General features: G+C 40.0%; 2 protein-coding genes across 2 annotated transcripts; both read right to left on the bottom strand.

The window, feature by feature from the left end:
* Positions 1-5,882: 5,882 nt before the first annotated feature.
* LOC110506152 (zinc finger protein OZF-like) lies at positions 5,883-11,439 on the bottom strand. Its single transcript, XM_036942545.1, has 3 exons — positions 11,071-11,439; positions 10,899-11,001; positions 5,883-7,477 (listed from the first exon to the last, which is right to left on the bottom strand). The coding sequence occupies exons 1-3, from the start codon at positions 11,437-11,439 to the stop codon at positions 6,390-6,392; spliced, it is 1,560 nt and encodes a 519-aa protein (XP_036798440.1). The 3' UTR covers positions 5,883-6,389.
* Positions 11,440-18,791: 7,352 nt separating this feature from the next.
* LOC118938396 (piggyBac transposable element-derived protein 4-like) lies at positions 18,792-23,117 on the bottom strand. Its single transcript, XM_036942205.1, has 4 exons — positions 22,724-23,117; positions 22,184-22,216; positions 21,494-21,602; positions 18,792-20,924 (listed from the first exon to the last, which is right to left on the bottom strand). The coding sequence occupies exons 1-4, from the start codon at positions 22,869-22,871 to the stop codon at positions 19,118-19,120; spliced, it is 2,097 nt and encodes a 698-aa protein (XP_036798100.1). The 5' UTR covers positions 22,872-23,117; the 3' UTR covers positions 18,792-19,117.
* Positions 23,118-26,647: the final 3,530 nt, after the last annotated feature.

Here is a 26,647-nt window from a genome sequence, read left to right as displayed (position 1 = left end):
CTCCATATCTATTATGACTACCAGAGCGCTCCATATTCTATTACGACTATCAGAGAGCTCCATATTATATTATCAGAGAGCTCCATATTCTATTATGACTATCAGAGCTCCATGTTCTATTATCATAGATCTCCATATTCTATTATCAGAGAGCTCCATATTCTATTATGACTACCAGAGAGCTCCATATTCTATTATGACTACCAGAGAGCTCCATATTCTATAATGACTACCAGAGCTCCATATTCTATTATCAGAGAGCTCCATATTCTATAATGACTATCAGAGAGCTCCATATTCTATTATGACTACCAGAGAGCTCCATATTCTATAATGACTACCAGAGAGCTCCATATTCTATAATGACTACCAGAGAGCTCCATATTCTATAATGACTACCAGAGCTCCATATTCTATTATGACTACCAGAGAGCTCCATATTCTATAATGACTACCAGAGAGCTCCATATTCTATTATGACTACCAGAGAGCTCCATATTCTATAATGACTATCAGAGCTCCATATTCTATAATGACTATCAGAGAGCTCCATATTCTATAATGACTATCAGAGCTCCATATTCTATAATGACTACCAGAGAGCTCATATTCTATAATGACTACCAGAGAGCTCCATATTCTATTCAGAGAACTCCATATTCTATAATGACTACCAGAGACCTCCATATTCTATTATGACTACCAGAGAGCTCCATATTCTATTCAGAGAGCTCCATATTCTACAATGACTACCAGAGAGCTCCATATTCTATTATGACTACCAGAGAGCTCCATATTCTATTATGACTATCAGAGCTCCATATTCTATTATGACTAACAGAGAGCTCCATATTCTATTATGACTATCAGAGCTCCATATTCTATTATGACTACCAGAGAGCTCCATATTCTATTATGACTACCAGAGAGCTCCATATTCTATTATGACTATCAGAGCTCCATATTCTATTATGACTACCAGAGAGCTCCATATTCTATTATGACTATCAGAGCTCCATATTCTATTATGACTACCAGAGAGCTCCATATTCTATTATGACTATCAGAGCTCCATATTCTATTATGACTACCAGAGAGCTCCATATTCTATTATGACTATCAGAGCTCCATATTCTATTATGACTACCAGAGAGCTCCATATTCTATTATGACTATCAGAGCTCCACATTCTATAATGACTATCAGAGAGCTCCATATTATATTATCAGAGAGCTCCATATTCTATTATGTCTATCAGAGCTCCATGTTCTATTATCATAGATCTCCATATTCTATTATCAGAGAGCTCCATATTCTATTATGACTACCAGAGAGCTCCATATTCTATTATGACTACCAGAGAGCTCCATATTCTATTATGACTACCAGAGAGCTCCATATTCTATAATGACTACCAGAGCTCCATATTCTATTATCAGAGAGCTCCATATTCTATAATGACTATCAGAGAGCTCCATATTCTATTATGACTACCAGAGAGCTCCATATTCTATAATGACTACCAGAGAGCTCCATATTCTATAATGACTACCAGAGAGCTCCATATTCTATAATGACTACCAGAGCTCCATATTCTATTATGACTACCAGAGAGCTCCATATTCTATAATGACTACCAGAGAGCTCCATATTCTATTATGACTACCAGAGAGCTCCATATTCTATAATGACTATCAGAGCTCCATATTCTATAATGACTATCAGAGAGCTCCATATTCTATAATGACTATCAGAGCTCCATATTCTATAATGACTACCAGAGAGCTCATATTCTATAATGACTACCAGAGAGCTCCATATTCTATTCAGAGAACTCCATATTCTATAATGACTATCAGAGAGCTCCATATTCTATTATGACTATCAGAGATCTCCATATTCTATAATGACTATCAGAGAGCTCCATATTCTATTATGACTATTAGAGAGCTCCATATTCTATAATGACTACCAGAGACCTCCATATTATATAATGACTACCAGAGACCTCCATATTCTATTATGACTACCAGAGCTCCATATTCTATTATGACTACCAGAGAGCTCCATATTCTATTATGACTACCAGAGAGCTCCATATTCTATTATGACTATCAGAGCTCCATATTCTATTATGACTACCAGAGAGCTCCATATTCTATTATGACTATCAGAGCTCCATATTCTATTATGACTACCAGAGAGCTCCATATTCTATTATGACTACCAGAGAGATCCATATTCTATTATGACTATCAGAGCTCCATATTCTATTATGACTACCAGAGAGCTCCATATTCTATTATGACTATCAGAGCTCCATATTCTATAATGACTACCAGAGCTCCATATTCTATTATGACTACCAGAGAGCTCCATATTCTATTATGACTATCAGAGCTCCATATTCTATTATGACTATCAGAGCTCCATATTCTATTATGACTATCAGAGCTCCATATTCTATTATGACTACCAGAGCTCCATATTCTATAACGACTATCAGACCTCCATATTCTATTATGACTATCAGACCTCCATATTCTATAATGACTATCAGAGCTCCATATTCTATTATGACTATCAGAGCTCCATATTCTATTATGACTATCAGAGCTCCATATTATATTATGACTATCAGAGAGCTCCATATTCTATTATGACTACCAGAGCTCCATATTCTATTATGACTACCAGAGCGCCATATTCTATCATGACTACCAGAGCTCCATATTCTATTATCAGAGAGCTCCATATTCTATTATGACTACCAGAGCTCCATATTCTATTATGACTACCAGAGCTCCATATTCTATTATGACTACCAGATAGCTCCATATTCTATTATCAGAGAGCTCCATATTCTATAATGACTGCCAGAGCTCCATATTCTATAATGACCACCAGAGAGCTCCATATTCTATTATGACTACCAGAGCTCCATATTCTATTATGACTACCAGAGAGCTCCATATTCTATTATGACTACCAGAGCTCCATATTCTATTATGACTATCAGAGAGCTCCATATTCTATAATGACTATCAGAGCTCCATATTCTATTATGACTACCAGAGAGCTCCATATTCTATTATGACTATCAGAGCTCCATATTCTATTATGACTACCAGAGCTCCATATTATATTATGACTATCAGAGAGCTCCATATTCTATAATGACTACCAGAGAGCTCCATATTCTATTATGACTACCAGAGCTCCATATTCTATTATGACTATCAGAGATCTCCATATTCTATAATGACTATCAGAGAGCTCCATATTCTATTATGACTATTAGAGAGCTCCATATTCTATAATGACTACCAGAGACCTCCATATTATATAATGACTACCAGAGACCTCCATATTCTATTATGACTACCAGAGCTCCATATTCTATTATGACTACCAGAGAGCTCCATATTCTATTATGACTACCAGAGAGCTCCATATTCTATTATGACTATCAGAGCTCCATATTCTATTATGACTAACAGAGAGCTCCATATTCTATTATGACTATCAGAGCTCCATATTCTATTATGACTACCAGAGAGCTCCATATTCTATTATGACTACCAGAGAGCTCCATATTCTATTATGACTATCAGAGCTCCATATTCTATTATGACTACCAGAGAGCTCCATATTCTATTATGACTATCAGAGCTCCATATTCTATTATGACTACCAGAGAGCTCCATATTCTATTATGACTATCAGAGCTCCATATTCTATAATGACTACCAGAGCTCCATATTCTATTATGACTATCAGAGCTCCATATTCTATTATGACTATCAGAGCTCCATATTCTATTATGACTACCAGAGAGCTCCATATTCTATTATGACTATCAGACCTCCATATTCTATTATGACTATCAGAGCTCCATATTCTATTATGACTATCAGAGCTCCATATTATATTATGACTATCAGAGAGCTCCATATTATATTATGACTACCAGAGCTCCATATTCTATTATGACTACCAGAGCGCCATATTCTATCATGACTACCAGAGCTCCATATTCTATTATCAGAGAGCTCCATATTCTATTATGACTACCAGAGCTCCATATTCTATTATGACTACCAGAGCTCCATATTCTATTATGACTACCAGAGCTCCATATTCTATTATGACTACCAGAGCGCCATATTCTATTATGACTACCAGAGCTCCATATTCTATTATCAGAGAGCTCCATATTCTATTATGACTACCAGAGCTCCATATTATATTATGACTACCAGATAGCTCCATATTCTATTATGACTACCAGAGAGCTCCATATTCTATTATGACTATCAGAGAGCTCCATATTATATTATGACTACCAGAGCTCAATATTCTATTATGACTACCAGATAGCTCCATATTCTATTATCAGAGAGCTCCATATTCTATAATGACTGCCAGAGCTCCATATTCTATAATGACCACCAGAGAGCTCCATATTCTATTATGACTACCAGAGAGCTCCATATTCTATTATGACTACCAGAGAGCTCCATATTCTATTATGACTACCAGAGCTCCATATTCTATTATGACTATCAGAGAGCTCCATATTCTATAATGACTATCAGAGCTCCATATTCTATTATGACTACCAGAGAGCTCCATATTCTATTATGACTACCAGAGCTCCATATTATATTATGACTATCAGAGAGCTCCATATTCTATAATGACTATCAGAGCTCCATATTCTATTATGACTACCAGAGAGCTCCATATTCTATTATGACTACCAGAGCTCCATATTCTATTATGACTATCAGAGAGCTCCATATTCTATTATGACTACCAGAGCTCCATATTCTATTATGACTACCAGAGCTCCATATTCTATTATGACTACCAGAGAGCTCCATATTCTATTATGACTACCAGAGAGCTCCATATTCTATTATCATAGATCTCCATATTCTATTATGACTACCAGACCTCCGTATTCTATTATTACTTTAAAGTACTACTTCAGGAGTTTTTTGGTGTATCTGTACTTTACTATTTATATCTTTGACAACTTTTACTTTACTACATTCCAAAAGAACGAAAACAAGAACATTGTCCTGCCTGCTTTGCTTAATAGAAGGAATTTGAAATGATTTAAACTTTTACTTTTGATACTTAAGTATATTTAGAACCAAATACTGTTAGACTTTTACTCAAGTAGTTTTTCCACTGGCTGATTTTTACTTGAGTAACTTTCTATCAAAGGCATCTATACTTTTATTCAAGTATGACAATTCTACCTCAACAACAAATGTGTGAATAGCAATGAATTTAAAACCCACTATAGCAGGTAGGACTAAGTAATGTTACATAACCTTGTCTACTCGCTGTACTAATGCTCTGCTGTCCAGAAGGTAACAGGAAACAGAAACAATGTCTTTCTGCAGTAAAGTTAAGACACTGTTGACCCCAAGACAGGATGCTAATCAGTTTAACCTCCGAAACCTCTCAAAAAGGCCAGACCACAATAATACAGCTAGCGAGGGTAGCTACCAGCAGGAAGTAGGCTACCTATCCTGCACCCACAAACACAAACATTACCCAGAATTCCTAGCATCACCATCTATACAGTGCCTTCGGGATGAATTCAGACCCCTTCACTTTTTCCCCATATTTTATTACGTTACAGCCTTATTCTAAAATGGATTAAACACTTAAAAAAAAAAAATGTTTACTACTCTACACACAAAACCTCCTAATGACAAAGACAAAACAGGTTTTTACATTTTTTTTGCAAATTTATTACAAATTCAAAATGGAAATACCTTCTTTACATTAGTATTCAGACCCTTTTGCTATGAGACTCCAAACTGAGCGGCGGTGTATCCTGTTTCCAGTGATCATCGTTGAGATGTTTCTACAACTTGATTGGACTCCACCTGTGGTAAATTCAACTGAATGGACACGATTTGGAAAGAGACACACACCTGTTTATATAGAACCTTCCAGAAGGACAACCTATAAAAAGGTTTACAGTGCACGTAAGAGCAAAAAACCAAGCCATGAGGTCGAAAGAATTGTCCGAAGAGCTCCGAGACAGGATTGTGTCGAAGGCACAGATCTGACGAAGGGTACCAAAAAATGTCTGCAGCATTGAAGGTTCCCAAGAACACAGTGGCCTCAAGTGTCAGCTTCCTGGCAATGCCAGGTTTTTGGCTAAAATAAAATGTTGTGGTACTGGGTACAGTTCTGGGTACAGTTCTTTGGCACTTGGATAAGAATCGGTGGCATGGTCAGATGACACGGCCACACTCATGAAAGGTTAAAGTCATTAAGAGGTTAAGGAGCATTGGTAAGGCTTTTCTCCTGTGTGTTTCTTCTTATGCTCTTTCAGGTTCTGGGAGCAGTGGACGGTCTTATCACCTGAGTGTGTGTATTCTCTCATGCTTTTTCAGGTTCCCTAATCGGGTAAATGTCTTTTGACACTGAGTGCAGTGGTAGGTCTTTTTTTCTGTGTGTGTCCCCTCGTGATATTTCAGGCCCCCTAACTGGGTAAAAGTTTTTTCACACATGGAGCATTGGTAAGGCTTTTCTCCTGTGTGTTTCTTCTTATGCTCTTTTAGGTTCCCTAACTTGGTAAAATCCTTACCGCACAAAGAGCAATGGTAAGGTTTCTCCCCTGTGTGCGTCCTCTCATGCTCTTTCAGGTCCCCTAACCACCGAAAACTCTTTCCACAGTGGGAACAGGGGTAAGGCTTTTCTTCAGAGTGTATTTTCTCATGTTTTTTCAAATACCCTAACTGGGTAAAACGCTTTCCACAATGAGAGCAGTGGTAGAGTTTTTCTCTCGTGTGTATTCCTTCATGCCTTTTCAGATTTCCTAAATGTGTAAATCTCTTTCCACACTGGGAACATTGTAAAGGTTTTTCTCCTGTGTGTTTCTTCTTATGCTCTTTTACGTTCCCTAATGTGGTAAAATCCTTTCCACACTGAGCGCAATGGTAAGCCTTCTCCCCCGTATGTGTCCTTTCATGCTGCTTCAGGTTCTCTAACCACCTAAAATTATTTCCACACTGGGAACAGAGGTAAGCCTTCACTCCAGAGTGAATTCTCTCATGTATTTTTAGGTGTGCTAATCGGGTATAACGCTTTCCACACTGGGAGCAATGGAAAGGCTTCTCTCCTGTGTGTATCCTCTCATGCTCTTTCAGGTGCCTTAACCATGTAAAACCCTTTCCACACTGGGGACATTGGAAAGGCTTCTCTCCTGTGTGTGTTCTCTCATGCTCTTTCAGAAGTGATGACTGGTTAAATCTCTTTTCACAATGGGAACATTGGAAGAGCTTTTTTCCTGTGTGTGTTCTCTCATGCTCTTTGAGCTTAGATAACCACTTAAAACTCTTTCCACAGTGGGAGCAGTTGTGTCCTGTCGCTGGTTTGGGAATCTCTGGGTCTGGATTCTCTGAATGACTCTTCCCGCTGTCAGAGTGAGAGTCTGGTTTCTCTCCTGGCAAAGATAAAACAGATTATTTGGTTAAACAGAGAGGCATGAATAAAACCTCCACATGATTGAACTGTCTTCCCATGAGGTTTAATCCAGACTAGATCCTTCAAAATAAAATCATTATAAAATGCTGATTGGTTGATATTCGCGATAATCTCAGGTAATGCCTTTTAAAAGTTCCATCCATCCTATTTTTTTTAGGGGAATATTTAGGCTTTCTGATAATGTATAAACAATAATAAAACAAACAAATGTAAACCCACCCACACGGTGCCATGAGGTCACTGTTCAATCTGCTTTCTGCTGTTAAGGGAGAGGCAAGATCTAAAAAAAAAAGTTTTTTAAAAAGCCCACTTTAAATCTGAGATTTTTTAAACTATCTCATCCATATGTAAAAAAAAAAAAAAACATGAAGTCTTTGTCAATCCAAATGCCCAGATATTTATAGGAACCCGATCGATGGGAAAACCATCCAGTGAATAAATATATAGTCCATCTGAAACATCCTGGACAGAACTACAGAACTACAGAACTACAGAACTACAGAACTACAAAACTACAAAACTACAGAACTACAGAACTACAGAACTACAGAACTACAGAACTACAGAACTACAGAACTACAGAACTACAGAACTACAGAACTACAGAACTACAGAACTACAGAACAACAGAACTACAGAACTACAGAACTACAGAACTACATGTATTTAGTCTTGTCCACATTACAGAACAAGTTTTAAACCAACCAGGGCGTTCTGTTAGGTCACAAGGTCAGATAGCAGCTCTAACATAGTCCGGCCAACAGTTGGGTCAATGGAGAGACCTCCAGTGCCTTCGGAAAATATTCAGACCCCTTGACTTTGTCCACATTTTGTTACGTTACAGCCTTATTCTAAACATGGATTAAAATGTTTATCCTCATCAATCTACACACAATAACCCATAATGACATCACAATACCCCATAATGATATCACAGTACCCCATAATGACATCACAATACCCCATAATGACATCACAATACCCCATAATGACATCACAATACCCCATAATGACATCACAATACCCCATAATGACATCACAATACCCCATAGTGACAAAGTGAAAACAGGTTTTTTTTAAAACCCCCAGAAATACCTTATTTACATAGGTATTCAAACCCTTTGCTATAAGCCTCGAATTTGAGTTCCGTTGCATCCCGTTTCCATTGATCATCCTAGAGATGTTTCTACAAGTTGATTGGACTCCACCTGCAGTAAATTCAATTGACTGGACATCATTTGGAAAGGCACACACCTGTCTATATAGAGCCTTCCCGAAGGACAACCATCTCCGCAGCACTCTACCAATCAGGCCTTTATGGTAGAGTGGCCAGACAGAAGCCACTCCTCGGTAAAAGGCACATGACAGCCCGCTTGGAGTTTGCCAAAGGGCACCTAAAGGACTGTCCGACCATGAGAAACAAGATTATCTGGTCTGATGAAACCAAAACTTAACTCTTTGGCCTGAATGTTAAATCTGGAGGAAATCTAGCACTAGCCCTACGGTGAAGCATGGTGGTGACCGAATCATACTGTGGGAATGTCGTTCAGCGGCAGGGCCAGGGAGACTAGTCTGGATCGAGGGAAAGATGAATGGAGCAAAGTTCAGAGAGATCCTTGATGAAAACCTGATCCAGAGTGGTCCAGCCAGAGCCCGGACTGGAACCTGATCGAACATCTCTGGAGAGACCTGAAAATAGCTGTACAGCGGCACTCCCCATCCAACCTGACAGAACTTGAGAGGATCTGCAGAGAAGAATGGGAGAAACTCCCCAAATACAGGTGTGCCAAGCTTGTAGCGTCATACCCAAGAAAACTTGGGCTGTAATCGCTGCCAAAAGGTGCTTGTTATAATTAACGAAAAATTATAAACAACCTGTTTTTGATTTGTTATTATGGGGCATTGTGTAAATTGATGAGGGGGAAAAAACGATTGAATCACTTTTAGAATAAGGCTGTAATGTAACAAAATGTGGAAATGCACACAGCAGAGACCATGGAGGAGAGACACAACAGAGAACATGGAGGAGAGACACACAACAGAGAACATGGAGGAGAGACACAACAGAGAACATGGAAGAGAGACACACAACAGAGAACATGGAGGAGAGACACAACAGAGAACATGGAGGAGAGACAACAGAGAACATGGAGGAGAGACACACAACAGAGAACATGGAGGAGAGACACAACAGAGAACATGGAGGAGAGACAACAGAGAACATGGAGGAGAGACACACAACAGAGAACATGGAGGAGAGACAACAGAGAACATGGAGGAGAGACAACAGAGAACATGGAGGAGAGACACACAACAGAGAACATGGAGGAGAGACACACAACAGAGAACATGGAGGAGAGACACACAACAGAGAACATGGAGGAGACACACAACAGAGAACATGGAGGAGACACACAACAGAGAACATGGAGGAGAGACACACAACAGAGAACATGAAACAGCATTAATACCATTGTTGCTGAGTGGCTGGGGGACAGCATTAATACCATTGTTACTGAGTGGCTGGGGGACAGCATGAATACCATTGTTACTGAGTGGCTGGGGGACAGCATGAATACCATTGTTACTGAGTGGCTGGGGGACAGCATGAATACCATTGTTGCTGAGTGGCTGGGGGACAGCATTAATACCATTGTTGCTGAGTGGCTGGGGGACAGCATGAATACCGGGGACTGTGAAGAGACAAACACAAAGGTACAGAGACACATGCATTGTGATATTGCTGTATTGTGTTGTAGATATGTAGTGGTGTAATAATGTTATATGATGTACTGTTATATATTTTGTTTTCTGTGTAATGTAAGTGCCTTAATGTGTTTGGACCCCAGGAAGAGTAGCTGCTGCCTTGGAGGAATGGGCCAAAATACCAGCAACAGTGTGTGAAAACCTTGTGAAGACTTACAGAAAACGTTTGACCTCTGTCATTGCCAACAAAGGGTATATATCAAAGTATTGAGATAAACTTTTGTTATTGAACAAATACGTATTTTCCACCATAATTTGCAAATAAATTCATTAAAAATCCTACAATGTGATTTTCTGGATTTTTTTCTTCTCATTTTGTCTGTCATAGATGAAGTGTACCTATGATGAAAATTACAGGCCTCTCTCATCTTTTTAAATGGGAGAACTTGCACAATTGGTGGCTGACTAAATACTTATTTTGGCCCACTGTATTACAATTCTATTAATACATCATAATGTATTACAAACAAGCTTATCTTTTAGGTTCTGAGCTCAGTGTAAATTTATAAGTTATATTCTCCCAGAATCAATGGCGAGGCCCAGAGCCAGATATTAAAACGATACATTAATTCAACAAGGGCAGTTTGTGGTTCTGCTTTTAAGACGGTACTCACTGGTGATAATCAGATCTTCAGTCTCATCTTCCTCTCCTTCCACCTCCTCTTCATCTCCCAATACGTCTTCCTCCTCCTCTTTATATAAGATCGCCTCCTCTTCCTCTCCAAAAGGTTCTTTCACTATAATATCCTCCTCTTCTTCCTCATTTTTCATTCTGAAAGCTTCTACCTCCTCTTCTTTCACTGTGACAGCCTCTATCCCCTCTTCATCTTTCACTCTAAAAGGTTCTTCCTCTTCTTTCACTATAACATCCTCCTCTTCTTCTTTAAATGTTATGGCCTCCTCTTCCTCCTTTTTCATTCTGAAAACGTCTATCTCCTCTTCTTCCACTGTGACAGCCTCTATCCCCTCTTCCTCTTTCCATCTAAAAGATTCCTCTACTTCTTCCTCCTCTTTCATTCTGAAAGCTTCTTCCTCTCCTTTTACTGAAACATCATCCTCCTCTTCTTTTACGACAACGTTCAGCCCCAGAGCTTCTTTCTCCGTCCAGCAGACCTCTTCTTCTTTAGCAAGAGGGGAGTAGCTTAGTGAGCTCATGGTTGGTGATGCTAGTTAGCATTAACGAGTAGCCTGGTGCTAAGCTAACTTAGCTAGCTAGCTACCTGTCTAACAACGTAAATATGAACTTAAATGGGGCAACTAGCTACACGAAAGAAGTTTAAAACACAGAGGCAAATATACACTGAAAGCATCTAAAGAGCTCCAATGTTTTGACTATGTTGGATAGCAAGCCACAGAGGTGACTGACTAGACTGTCGTGAAACAGGTAAGATGAACTAAGTACTTCCGGGTCGCAGATTTGTAGAATCCTTCAGAATAAGAGTCCTGCCCTGTATACTTTCTAAATGAATAATTAGTGAGAAAATGATGCAAAATGATGTGATTTATTTGTTATTGTTATGTATATATATATTTTTTATCTAAATGGTCAACATTTATTTTGTGTGTACTCCTATCATGTATTGGGGCGGCAGGTAGCCTGGTGGTAAGAGCGTTGGACTAGTAACCAAAAGATTGGATCGAATCCCCGAGCTGACAAGGTGAACTCTGTCGTTCTGCCCCTGAACAAGACAATTAACCCACTGTTCCTAGTTCGTCATTGTAAATAAGAACGTGTTCTTAACTGACTTGCCTAGTTAAATAAAGGTAAAAAAATATAAATTGAAAAAATTACACCGTACATAATCACCTGTAAATTGTGTCAGTAAAAGGGCTCCATTCTCTTTTTCTTTTTCTTCATATCGGCCATAAAAGTCACAAAGTCAGAAGGCCCGCCTACTCGTGTGACGACACTAATACCGCTTTACTGCTCTCGGGAAATCACCAATCAGATGAGGGTGTGTGATGACGCGTATGCCGACAGGCTTGCAGGGGCAGACAAGAGACAAGCATTTATTTTATCTAGCGTTTCATCAATGACGTGTTTATTTATCAGCTATAATAAAACCAACCGTTATAAATGATCTATCAATGATGTGGTTATTTATCAACTATAATAAAACCAACCGTTATAAATGATCCATCAATGATGTGGTTATTTATTATCTATAATAACACCAACCGTTATAAATACAAAATGGTAATTGGATGTCTTATTCAAACTCATCATGATGTTGGCTACTTACTTGTCCTAACCCAAATGATGTTGGCTACTTACTTGTCCTAACCCAAATGATGTTGGCTACTTACTTGTCCTAACCCAAATGATGTTGGCTACTTACTTGTCCTAACCCAAATGATGTTGGCTACTTACTTGTCCTAACCCAAATGATGTTGGCTACTTACTTGTCCTAGCCCAAATGATGTTGGCTACTTACTTGTCCTAACCCAAATGATGTTGGCTACTTACTTGTCCTAACCCAAATGATGCTGGCTACTTACTTGTCCTAACCCAAATTATGTTGGCTACTTACTTGTCCTAACTCAAATGATGTTGGCTACTTACTTGTCCTAACCCAAATGATGTTGGCTACTTACTTGTCCTAACCCAAATGATGTTGGCTACTTACTTGTCCTAGCCCAAATGATGTTGGCTACTTACTTGTCCTAACCCAAATGATGTTGGCTACTTACTTGTCCTAACCCAAATGATGCTGGCTACTTACTTGTCCTAACCCAAATTATGTTGGCTACTTACTTGTCCTAACTCAAATGATGTTGGCTACTTACTTGTCCTAACCCAAATGATGTTGGCTACTTACTTGTCCTAACCCAAATGATGTTGGCTACTTACTTGTCCTAGCCCAAATGATGTTGGCTACTTACTTGTCCTAACCCAAATGATGTTGGCTACTTACTTGTCCTAACCCAAATGATGTTGGCTACTTACTTGTCCTAACCCAAATGATGCTGGCTACATACTTGTCCTAACCCAAATGATGTTGGCTACTTACTTCTCCTAACCCAAATGATGTTGGCTACTTACTTGTCCTAATCCAAATGATGTTGGCTACTTACTTGTCCTAGCCCAAATGATGTTGGCTACTTACTTGTCCTAACCCAAATGATGTTGGCTACTTACTTGTCCTAACCCAAATGATGTTGGCTACTTACTTGTCCTAACCCAAATGATGCTGGCTACTTACTTGTCCTAACCCAAATGATGTTGGCTACTTACTTGTCCTAACCCAAATGATGTTGGCCCTTAATCAGTTACTTGCCCTAACCCAAATGATGTTGGCCCTTAATCAGTTACTTGCCCTAACCCAAATGATGTTGGCCCTTAATCAGTTACTTGCCCTAACCCAAATGATGTTGGCCCTTAATCAGTTACTTGCCCTAACCCAAATGATGTTGGCCCTTAATCAGTTAATTGCCCTAAACCCAAATGATGTTGGCCCTTAATCAGTTACTTGCCCTAACCCAAATGATGTTGGCCCTTAATCAGTTACTTGCCCTAAACCCAAATGATGTTGGCCCTTAATCAGTTACTTGCCCTAACCCAAATGATGTTGGCCCTTAATCAGTTACTTGCCCTAAACCCAAATGATGTTGGCCCTTAATCAGTTACTTGCCCTAACCCAAATGATGTTGGTCCTTAATCAGTTACTTGCCCTAACCCAAATGATGTTGGCCCTTAATCAGTTACTTGCCCTAACCCAAATGATGTTGGCCCTTAATCAGTTACTTGCCCTAACCCAAATGATGTTGGCCCTTAATCAGTTACTTGCCCTAACCCAAATGATGTTGGCCCTTAATCAGTTACTTGCCCTAACCCAAATGATGTTGGCCCTTAATCAGTTATTTGCCCTAAACCCAAAATAGGTTTACTCTAATATCCGCATTGTTTTTAAAAAATATATATTTTTATTTAAAATGTGCACAGTTTCACAGCATTGTGAACAACAATTAAAATGTTTGAAATAGACAGATTTTTTTTGTCTGATATTAAGATGAAAACCTTTTAACTTTTATGTGCCACTCCGGCACCTTCTTATAGTCATTTATTTATTTAACATCTGGAGATTTTTACTTAGTAAACAGTAAGTTGATGTACTTCCTCATAAAGCAGATAACGTGGGCGCTGTTTAATATTGCCTTGCAGTTCACCTTTTAAGTGTTATGTATCAATTTCTGTCTCTGTACAAAGGAATGATCTTCAAGCTGTGGAAGATGGCAAAACATAATAATTGATTGGAATTACATCGCACTTTTCTAGACGCCCAAAAGCTCTTTACAGTGTACAGGGAAACTCAGCTCCCTCAGCTCCCACACTTACATATTTTTTCAATAAGTGCCATGGGACCACAGCCACAAAGTCAGAAGGCCCGCCTCCTCGACCAATCAGATGAGAGAGTGTGTGTGTGCCTACCGGCTTCATCAGTGCCATTGGATATTTAGCAACCACAACCACAAAGTCAGAAGGCCCGCCTCCTCGACCAATCAGATGACCAGCTTCATCAGTGCCATGGGATCTTTAGTGACCAGAGAGTTGGGACACCCTGTTATAAAGTCCCATCTTCTTCCATTTTGAGGAACATTCCATTGCTAGTTTAGTAATTCGACATGATTCTAATAAAGTGTATGTTGTACAAGTGTAACAGTATAACTTTAGACCGTCCCCTCGCCCATACCCGGGGGCGAACCAGGGACCCTCTGCACACATCAACAACAGTCACCCACGAAGCATCGTTACCCATCGCTCCACAAAAGCCGCGGCCCTTGCAGAGCAAGGGGAACTACTACTTCAAGGTCTCAGAGCAAGTGACGTCACCGATAGAACCGCTATTTAGCGCGCACCGCTAACTAAGCTAGCCGTTTCACATCCGTTACACACGTTCTAAGGTTCAGTGATCTGTCTTTGAACTTACTGCTTTCATGTTACATTTCAGCAGCACGTTTCTCTTTGGCTTTTTTGATTGTCTGTCTTTCCTCGTGTGGAGTAAAAATCTCTGTTGTTCCTTTTCAAGACGTGGACACACGTATGAATACCACCAGGGGAAATGTATGTAATGGACACTAACACGTATGAATGCCACCAGGGGAAATGTATGTAATGGACACTAACACGTATGAATGCCACCAGGGGAAATGTATGTAACTTATGGACACTAACACGTATGAATGCCACCAGGGGAAATGTATGTAATGGACACTAACACATATGAATGCCACCAGGGGAAATGTATGTAACTTATGGACACTAACACGTATGAATGCCACCAGGGGAAATGTATGTAACTTATGGACACTAACACGTATGAATGCCACCAGGGGAAATGTATGTAATGGACACTAACACATATGAATGCCACCAGGGGAAATGTATGTAATGGACACTAACACGTATGAATGCCACCAGGGGAAATGTATGTAATGGACACTAGCACGTATGAATGCCACCAGGGGAAATGTATGTAATGGACACTAACACGTATGAATGCCACCAGGGGAAATGTATGTAATGGACACTAACACGTGTGAATGCCACCAGGGGAAATGTATGTAATGGACACTAACACGTGTGAATGCCACCAGGGGAAATGTATGTAATGGACACTAACACGTATGAATGCCACCAGGGGAAATGTATGTAATGGACACTAACGCGTATGAATACCACCAGGGGAAATGTATGTAATGGACACTAACACGTATGAATGCCACCAGGGGAAATGTATGTAATGGACACTAACACGTATGAATGCCACCAGGGGAAATGTATGTAATGGACACTAACACGTGTGAATGCCACCAGGGGAAATGTATGTAATGGACACTAACACGTGTGAATGCCACCAGGGGAAATGTATGTAATGGACACTAACACGTGTGAATGCCACCAGGGGAAATGTATGTAATGGACACTAACACGTATGAATGCCACCAGGGGAAATGTATGTAATGGACACTAACGCGTATGAATGCCACCAGGGGAAATGTATGTAAGTTATGGACACTAGCACATATGAATGCCACCAGGGTAAATGTATGTAATGGACACTAACACGTATGAATACCACCAGGGGAAATGTATGTAATGGACACTAACACGTATGAATGCCACCAGGGGAAATGTATGTAATGGACACTAACACGTATGAATGCCACCAGGGGAAATGTATGTAATGGACACTAACACGTGTGAATGCCACCAGGGGAAATGTATGTAATGGACACTAACACGTGTGAATGCCACCAGGGGAAATGTATGTAATGGACACTAACACGTGTGAATGCCACCAGGGGAAATGTATGTAATGGACACTAACACGTATGAATGCCACCAGGGGAAATGTATGTAATGGACACTAACGCGTATGAATGCCACCAGGGGAAATGTATGTAAGTTATGGACACTAGCACATATGAATGCCACCAGGGTAAATGTATGTAATGGACACTAACACGTATGAATACCACCAGGGGAAATGTATGTAATGGACACTAACACGTATGAATGCCACCAGGGGAAATGTATGTAATGGACACTAACACGTATGAATGCCACCAGGGGAAATGTATGTAACTTATGGACACTAACACGTATGAATGCCACCAGGGGAAATGTATGTAATGGACACTAACACATATGAATGCCACCAGGGGAAATGTATGTAATGGACACTAACACATATGAATGCCACCAGGGGAAATGTATGTAACTTATGGACACTAACACGTATGAATGCCACCAGGGGAAATGTATGTAACTTATGGACACTAACACGTATGAATGCCACCAGGGGAAATGTATGTAAGTTATGGACACTAACACGTGTGAATATAGTGACCGTACGTATATATTTGAGACTGTTGGACAACATAAATCTTGGTCGAACAGCCGCCTTTCGACCAGAACAATCAACTAAATGGGCTCAGCCATAATAGCGATTGATTCTTGAAGAATATAACTTAAAATAGCCTCAAATGATTCAACTGTATTTCCCCATCAGAAACCAAAACATAATCTGGCATAACGCCACTGTTGGTAAACTAACACTGTATAGCCTCGAAATCTAGTTAAACCTATAATTTTGACCTTATGGATGGTCATATCATTATGACATCATGGATTAATTCTAGAATATACTATATATCCTAGAAACCTGGTTAAACTAACATTATGACATCATGGATGAATTCTAGAATATACTGTATATCCTAGAAACCTGGTTAAACTAACATTATGACCTCATGGATGAATTCTAGAATATACTATACAGCCTAGAAACCTGGTTAAACTATCATTATGACATCATGGATTAATTCTAGAATATACTATATATCCTAGAAACCTGATTAAACTAACATTATGACATCATGGATGAATTCTAGAATATACCATATATCCTAGAAACCTGGTTAAACTATCATTATGACATCATGGATGAATTCTAGAATATACTATATATCCTAGAAACCTGGTTAAACTAACATTATGACATCATGGATGAATTCTAGAATATACTATACAGCCTAGAAACCTGGTTAAACAATCATTATGACATCATGGATGGCCAGTCCTTGTATTCATAGTGTAGTGAATTCAGAGCAAGGCCCTGAGCTGAACTCAAACCTGGGTCCAGCGACTGTCAACACCAAAATGTCTGAACTAGGTTTAGGTTTACTAGGTCGCTAGGTTTAGGGTTACGGTTGATATAATAGCTTTCTCTATGAATTTCAGATTGGTTACATTTCTCCAGCCCCCAGCTGTTTATGTAGGAGAAAATAACAATATTTGATTTAACCTTTAAGAATAAATTCTTATTTACAATGACGGCCTATCCCGGCCAAACCCTGCGAACCCTGGGCCAATTGTGCGCCGCCCTATAGGACCAATCACGTCCGGATGTGAGGCAGCCTGGATTCAAACCAGGGACTGCAGTAACGCCTCTCGCACCGAGAAGCAAGATGCCGTAGACAGCTGTGATACAGCCCGGATTCGAACCAGGGTCTGTAGTACCTAAGACCGCTGCGCCACTCGGGAGCCAATAGATCTAAAATCAGATAAAACAAACAGAAAAACATTTGTTTCCTATTTTTATTTGATAATTGTTGAAATGCAAAATAAAGGCCTTACATTGAGACAGGAAGCTGATAGGATCATTTTGCTGTTGTCCACAACATGGCAGCAGTGTGTGTGCACAGTGTCAGACTGATACATTGAAGAATGAGAGCGCTACATCATATTTTAGTATGACGTTCTCCCAGGTGTCCTTCATGAGTGTCAGACTGATACATTGAAGAATGAGAGCGCTACATCATATTTTAGTATGACGTTCTCCCAGGTGTCCTTCATGAGTGTCAGACTGATACATTGAAGAATGAGAGCGCTACATCATATTTTAGTATGACGTTTTCCCAGGTGTCCTTCATGAGTGTCCGACTGATACATTGAAGAATGAGAGCGCTACATCATATTTTAGTATGACGTTCTCCCAGGTGTCCTTCATGAGTTTGCACCAAAGTGAATGACTATAGAGAACATACTAAAATGCTATGGCAATAAAAAATAAAAAATTACGTTGACACACACCCAGGAATGTCATACATGATGGATCATTAGCTTCCCTACGTAAAAGGTACTAACATGAGACAAGAACGCTGATCCAACGCCTCCCAACACAGAAGTGTGAACTATTTAAGATAAGGGCCAAGTTAGCAGCCAACACTGACCCAATGTCATAAACGCACCACAAGTGAGGGCCAACAAGGGCCAACAAGTGAGAAGGAAAAAAACAATTTACAATTTGATTTTTAAACCCACAGTCGTCTACACAAGATTGTGCTGCTGATGCCAAGTCCCATAGCAGTCTCTTTCTGCTGTGAAGCAGAGGGTAACAGCACAAACAGTGCAGGTGACGGGAGATTTCTTGTGGCACAGAACACAACGACGCCTGCCTGCTTTGCTCTTTTGGCCCTGAGGCACATTCAGGTCTGCAGTGATGCATTTTGGCAGGTGAACACCACTGGTGACAGGAGTAGAGGGGACAGGAGTAGAGCGGACAGGAGTAGAGCGGACAGAAGGTTCTGCAGTGGACTTTGTGCCGCAGTCAGCAAGCTCCTGGATGAGCAGCTCTCTGAAGGCTAGCGGTGTCATGGGGGTCTGTCCACAGCTCTGAGCCATTTCCTCATGAAGGATGAATGCATTCACCACAGCGATGTCGATGAAATGATAGAACAATGTCCTGTACCATTTCATTGTCTTGTGGAGAACATTGTTGTAGCCCAGCAGAGCGCCTGACAGGTCCACAACTCCCATGCTCTTGTTGTAATCCTTCACAGCAGCAGGAATGGGGACATCTTTAGTGGTCCATGCATCATTAGCGTCCTTCACACGCCTGTTGACGTGATCTCCACTGAAGGATTTGTGGATACTGGAGCACATGACCACCTCTCTGGCATCCATCCACTTAACAAAGAGCAGGTCGTGTTTACGAATCCATCGCATGGTCCCCCTTTCTGCCCTCTTAGGCATGTCGTTTACCTTTGTTTTGGGAAAACCTACACTGTTGGGACAAATGGTGCCACAAGCCCACACATCCAGCTTCCTCAGGTTTGTAAACAGGGTAGGGCTTGTGTAAAAGTTGTCCACAAACAGTTTGAAGCCCGTCCCAAGCAGTGGAAAATCCAATAATTCCACAACGGAATCACAACTAACTCCCTTACCGGTGGCTGAGATGGATTTCCCCTCGTAAACAAAAAAATTCCAAGTGTAGGCACACGCAGAATCGGCCAAAACAAACAGTTTGTAAGCCCATTTTGTTTGCTTGTTAGGCATATGTTGTTTGAGGCCATTTCTAGCCTTTGAGGCTACTATCCTCTCATCTATGGACAGGTTCTGGTTGGGCTGAAAATGGGTCTTGCAGGCCTCAACCATGCTGGAGTAGAGAGGTTTGATTTTGCAGAGCCTATCAAAGCTTGCTGTGCCTCTCTTCTTGTCATTGACCTCATCAACTTGTGGGTCACTGATATGAAGCGCCCGCGAGATAGTCAGAAACCTGTTAGAAGACATGACAGTGGTGGGGAAAGGCAGTTGGTAGAGTGTTGACGTTCTCCAGTAGTCCTTCAGGGTTTTCAACTTCACCAACCCCATGTAAATTACCAGTGAGATGTAACAGTACAGGTCTTGGATGGAAATGGGCTTCCATGCCTCTTTCTTGCCTGCTTGTTTCTTAGCCCCATACTTGTTGGTGTTCGACACCAGCGAATCAAGAACTGACAAGGAGAAAAACATCTGGAAAAGATGACGGGGGCTGTACTCTGCAGTCATGTCCAGCTGAGGTCCTGGCTGCCTTTTCGGTCTAAATGTTGGTGGAAGTGGCTCCACGTCATCTTCTAGCACAGTGTGCCAACGGTCCTCTCCCTCGGTGGTAGTTGTCGCTGGTTCACTGGCCCTCCTCCGCTTCTGGGCTGACTTCTTCACACCTCTAGATGGCCGGGCCAGGGTGGGTGTGGAGCCAGAGACAGCAGGGGTCATACTGGAGGAACCAGTTCCTACGTTGGAATGAGTAGGGGATGGAGGACTGTGGTCTCTTTGGAGTGGCACCCAGAGGTCATCAGAGTCAGAGTCTCTACCACTATTGAGGATAAAAAAAAACATTAAGTTAGCTCTCAAGTTTACTGTTATTTTATTTAACCTTTAGTTTAGTAGAGGTGAGCCCTGCATCAATACATTACAGGTGAGAGCCCTGCATCAATACATTACTGGTGAGAGCCCTGCATCAATACATTACTGGTGAGAGCCCTGCATCAATACATTACTGGTGAGAGCCCTGCATCAATACATTACTGGTGAGAGCCCTGCATCAATACATTACTGGTGAGAGCCCTGCATCAATACATTACTGGTGAGAGCCCTGCATCAATACATTACAGGTGAGAGCCCTGCACCAATACATTACAGGTGAGCCCTGCATCAATATGTGTTATTTCCTAGTTTTGGTGTCTTCACTATTATTCTACAATGTAGAAAATAGTAAAAATTAAGAAAAACCCTGGAATGAGTAGGTGTGTCCAAACGTTTGACCGGTATTGTGTGTGTGTGTGTATGTACACACACACACACACATATATAAATGTCTCAAATGAATAGACAACCATTTAAACAACTGCATAAGCACAAGAAGCAAAAACCTATTTCACTTACTGATCTAAAAGTGGATCTTTTCCTTCCAAAAACATTTCTTCCTCGCTGGAATCATAACTGTGGTCACTCACAGAGTCCTCGTCCATTCCTTCTGTGTCACTCTCAATTTCTGCAATAATATCATCAACATGTTTATACTTGGACTTTGACTTAGCTTTTCACTTTTAGTAGTCATGTCTTCACTTTTTCAGTTTTGAGAAAAGTTTGTAGAAGAGAACGAACCAATGTAAACTACCGTGTGTCCTGTTTCCGTTCACATACTGCTGGAAAGCCCAGCTCATTGGCTATCTAGCTAGCTATGTTTCAAAATGATAGGTGGTCATTGGACCAAGACACTGTCAATCAAGTGAACACAGCTCTTCTCATTGGTGCTTAATGGTGGCTGACCTTCGTGGTATAATTGACGTGTTGCGTAGCCAATATGTAATGTAGAATGATGAAACAAGTTTGGTTGTCTTCTAGAGTGTCTGGGGGATTGCACAGAAACCAAACTTGACCCGGGTTAAACAACGTTTTGCCGATTTAGATTTCATAAATTGTTTTGTTGCAAGTTGAAAGAGTCGGAATTCATGCAAAACGCTGTATACAACATGGATCAGGATATAAACATGGATTTTATCAAACAAAACTACTGGGACCTTTGGGATGACAAATCAGAGCAAGATTACTGAATGTAAGTACATTATTTACCATCAGAGCAGCAACTGTCCAGATTTGGAGATCCTGTAGAAGTATATAAAAAAAAGCCACAACAATCAATCTGCAGTTCAACCAATAACAAAGCTGTAATTACACCACTATTTTGGTAATAAGATGAAGGATGGGGCTGGAGAAATGTAACTACTCTCAAATTCATAGACAGACCTATGGATGCAAGGACTGACCATCTATGATATCAACATTATAGTTTTAATCATATTGAGGCTATACAGTGTTGATTTACATTGTTTATAAACATTGGAGTAAAAAAAAAGCTTATTTTGGATTCTGACAGTAAAAACTAAGCTAATGTTATAGGCATGTGTTATATTTAAGCAATAAGGCACGAGGGGGTGTGGTATATGGCCAATATACCACGGCTAAGGGCTGTTCTTAAGCACGACGCACCGCGGACACAGCCCTTAGCCGTGGTATATTGGCCATTTACTACAAACCCTCGAGGTGCCTTATTGCTTTTATAAACTGGTCTCCAACGTAGTTAGAGCAGTAAAAAATAATGTTTTATCATACCCGTGGCCTCCGCATCTACTTGTTTTTCTATAGTGACATGGTCCTCTTCCTTCTCCTCTTTTACGACAACATTCAGCCACAGACCTTCTTTCTCCGTCCAGCAGACCTCCTCTTCTTTGTCAGGAGGAGAGTAGCTTAGTGAACACATGGTCGGAGATGTTAGCTAGGTAGGCTAATGCTAACTTAACCAGCGAGCTAGATGACCAATAATAACAACACCGTAAATATTAAATTAAATCTGATAACTAACTAGACGACAGAAGTGTGTTTAAAACACAGCGGCTAATATACACTAAAGCGTCTAAAGAGCTTTATTGTTTCGTCTATTTTGTCTAGCACGCTACCGAGGTGTCTGACTAACTGTTGCTGCTGTTGAAAGAAGCGTTCCGTCCACTACATTATACGTCACATCAGCAGCATCGCCTTAAAGTCTCAGACTGCCATCTGCTGACTGGAGGGGGTAACGCAGTTGTGAGAAATGTATATTTTAATGATCAGACAAGTTGTCGTTAAGGAAGCATGACATTTTACCCACCAATGTAACAACAGTGTAGTTAAAGACTTAGTAACGTAGTTTCTGTCACGATCTGGTTACCTATATGTACAAAAGTACTAAATGTTTTTGCGTTATTACATATTTATTAACCTATTTCCGGCTATCTTCTAAATGACCCACAATGCAATATTTTTGCAACGCTATATTGATCTACTCTGTACTACCGAGTTGGTTTGGTCATGTTGGTTCGCAGTTATAATATTGAGAAAGTTCCAGTGAAACTCTGCTTTTCATCGACAGCTTTACTTAAGCATCATTTTTCTCCACACATATATTATATATGAAATAATCGGGACATATTGTATAAAAAATACTTATTTGTTTTTAGAATATTGTTTCCTAAATAATATGCTATTGGTGCAACTGGTAAATGCAGAGGGTCTTTTACTCAGTTATAAGGAATTCTGATCACTTCCCAAGGTTCCTGTAACACCTAAACATGTTGCCATTGTTTTAGATGTCATTCCCTCAGGTATTGCTTTATTATTCAGGAATATGTCAAGACCAGTCAGAACATACCTACAATTAACCCTGTTGACTCATCAGTAGGAAAGATGTGTTTTTATTTTAGTCCATTCAACAACAATATAACTATATTTTCAAAATTATTTTGTATCTGTATCTTACGTCATGCCTTATTGGAATGGTTTTATTGATAATATCTGTTGGGAAAAAGGTTGAATGTTGCCACACACAAACCAACTTATTAAGAAAATTGAGGAAGTTTATTTTAAAATTATTCAGAAATATTCAACCACTATATGAAGTAAAGAGGAAAAACATAAATTCAAATTGTACATTTTGTAATGACCACCCAGAAACAGTGTTGTATGTTTTGTAATGACCACCCAGAAACAGTGTTGTATCTTTTGTAATGTCCACCCAGAAACAGTGTTGTATATTTTTTAATGACCACCCAGAAACAGTGTTGTATGTTTTGTAATGACCACCCAGAAACAGTGTTGTATATTTTGTATTGACCACCCAGAAACAGTGTTGTATGTTTTGTAATGACCACCCAGAAACAGTGTTGTACATTTTGTAATGACCACCCAGAAACAGTGTTGTACATTTTGTAATGACCACCCAGAAACAGTGTTGTATGTTTTGTAATGACCACCCAGAAACAGTGTTGTATATTTTGTAATGACCACCCAGAAACAGTGTTGTACATTTTGTAATGACCACCCAGAAACAGTGTTGTATGTTTTGTAATGACCACCCAGAAACAGTGTTGTACATTTTGTAATGACCACCCAGAAACAGTGTTGTATATTTTGTGGCATTGTATTCGTGTAGGGAATCTGTGGCAAAACACCAGTAGATTCATCATTGACAGTGGTGGAAAAAGTACTCAGTAGTCATACTTGAGTAAAAGTAAAGATACCTTAATAGAAAAAGTGAAAGTCACCCAGTAAAATTCTATTTGAGTAAAAGTCTAAAAGTATTTGGTTTGAAATATACTTTAGTAAATATACTTAAATATACTTAAATATACTTAAGTATCTAAAGTAAAAGTTTAAACCATTTCAAATTCCTTATATTAAGCAAACCAGACTGCACGATTATGTAAAATGTTTTTATTTACGGATAGCCAGGGGCACACTCCCACACTCAGAAATAACCTTCAAATGAAGCATCTCTGTTTAGTGAGTCCGCCAGAGGCAGTAGGGACGACCAGGGATGTTCTCTGTTTAGTGAGTCCTCCAGATCAGAGGCATTAACGACGACCAGGGATGTTCTCTGTTTAGTGAGTCCTCCAGATTAGAGGCAGTAGGGATGTTCTCTGTTTAGTGAGCCCGCTAGATCAGAGGCAGTAGGGATGTTCTCTGTTTAGTGAGCCCGCCAGATTAGAGGCAGTAGTGATGATCAGGAATGTTCTCTGTTTAGTGAGTCCTCCAGATCAGAGGCAGTAGGGATGACCAGGGATGTTCTCTGTTTAGTGAGTCCTCCAGATCAGAGGCAGTAGGGACGACCAGGAATGTTCTCTATTTAGTGAGTCCTCCAGATTAGAGGCAGTAGTGATGACCAGGAATGTTCTCTGTTTAGTGAGTCCTCCAGATCAGAGGCAGTAGGGATGACCAGGGATGTTCTCTGTTTAGTGAGTCCTCCAGATTAGAGGCAGTAGGGACGACCAGGGATGTTCTCTTGATAAGTGTGTGAATTGGACCATTTTCCTGCCAAAATGTATGGAGTAAAAAGTACATCATTTTCTTTAGGGATGAAGTGAAGTAAAAGTTAGCTAAAATATAAATATAAATAGTAAAAGAACAGATACCCCCAAAAACAACTTAAGCAGTACTTTACACCACTTATAATTTAACACGTTTATGAAGATTTTACACTATCATGGAGAGATGTACTGCTTGGATTCTTCACTTACGATAGAAATAAGATGATTACAATTTGATGTAATTAATTTAAATTATTTTAAATTCACAAATGTAAATGTACAAACAAAACACCACATTTTATTACCTTACAAAAAATAAATGTAACTATATTTTAAGACAATGAAATACTTTCCCATCAAAAATACTATTATAACTGTGTGTATGTTCCTTTAAAGGTCCTTGTGTAATGTGTTATTGCCCCGCCCGCCCCTATCCCCCCTAGCCTAGATGTCCTTCATATACACTTATAGAAACCATGTACTTTTCCTATTAATTTGTGGTTAATAAAACATTCAAATAAAGTTTGTATGCTAGCTCGGTAGCTAGCTCAAGTTGGCTAATGTCAGTCACACCTTATACCCTTCACAGACCGCGTGGCCAAATATTTGTATAATTTACCCAAGATGGACCAGAGCCTGTCGTTTCCCATGGGAGCAAATTAATCATAGTGGACAGAACAGGCAAGGAGGTGGGCAGAGCCAATTAGGAGCTAGCGAGATCCTATTGGCGCGTTCTGGTATTATTTGCATATGTCCGTTAGGGAACGCCTACTGTGTGAAGTGCGCGTGTGCAACAACTCAATACGTCCTCGCACTCCTTCTAAACAACGCAATGTCTTTGAAACTTTGGCAAAAGGGTAAAGTCTACAACGTAGTCCACTCTGTTTGTTACAGATTCTAGTTATGGAAACAGAAAACTGTATTGAGATCAAACGTTTCATCGATGAGAAATTAGCAGAATGTCGGCCAGAATCCATCTCGCCATTTTGTACCACTGGGCTTCCTCTCATCACCATATTTGGTAGTGGGGGTGTAATAAAAGCCATCCTTCTCCTCTACCTAACAGTCCCTTCAATCCCGTTAGTTTGGCTGCTCAGCCTACCTAAATTATCCTTCACCCATCATTGCCCTGCCATTCCCAACCAATCAGAGCGCTTCGAAATGTGCTTCTGGACACTGCCCCTGAACTGTCTTG

This window comes from Oncorhynchus mykiss, chromosome 13 (assembly GCF_013265735.2).
Source record: "Oncorhynchus mykiss isolate Arlee chromosome 13, USDA_OmykA_1.1, whole genome shotgun sequence".
Classification (NCBI taxonomy): Eukaryota; Metazoa; Chordata; class Actinopteri; order Salmoniformes; family Salmonidae; genus Oncorhynchus; species Oncorhynchus mykiss.
The sequence above is the reverse complement of the archived record's forward strand: the minus strand, read 5'-3'. Positions and strand labels throughout refer to the sequence as shown.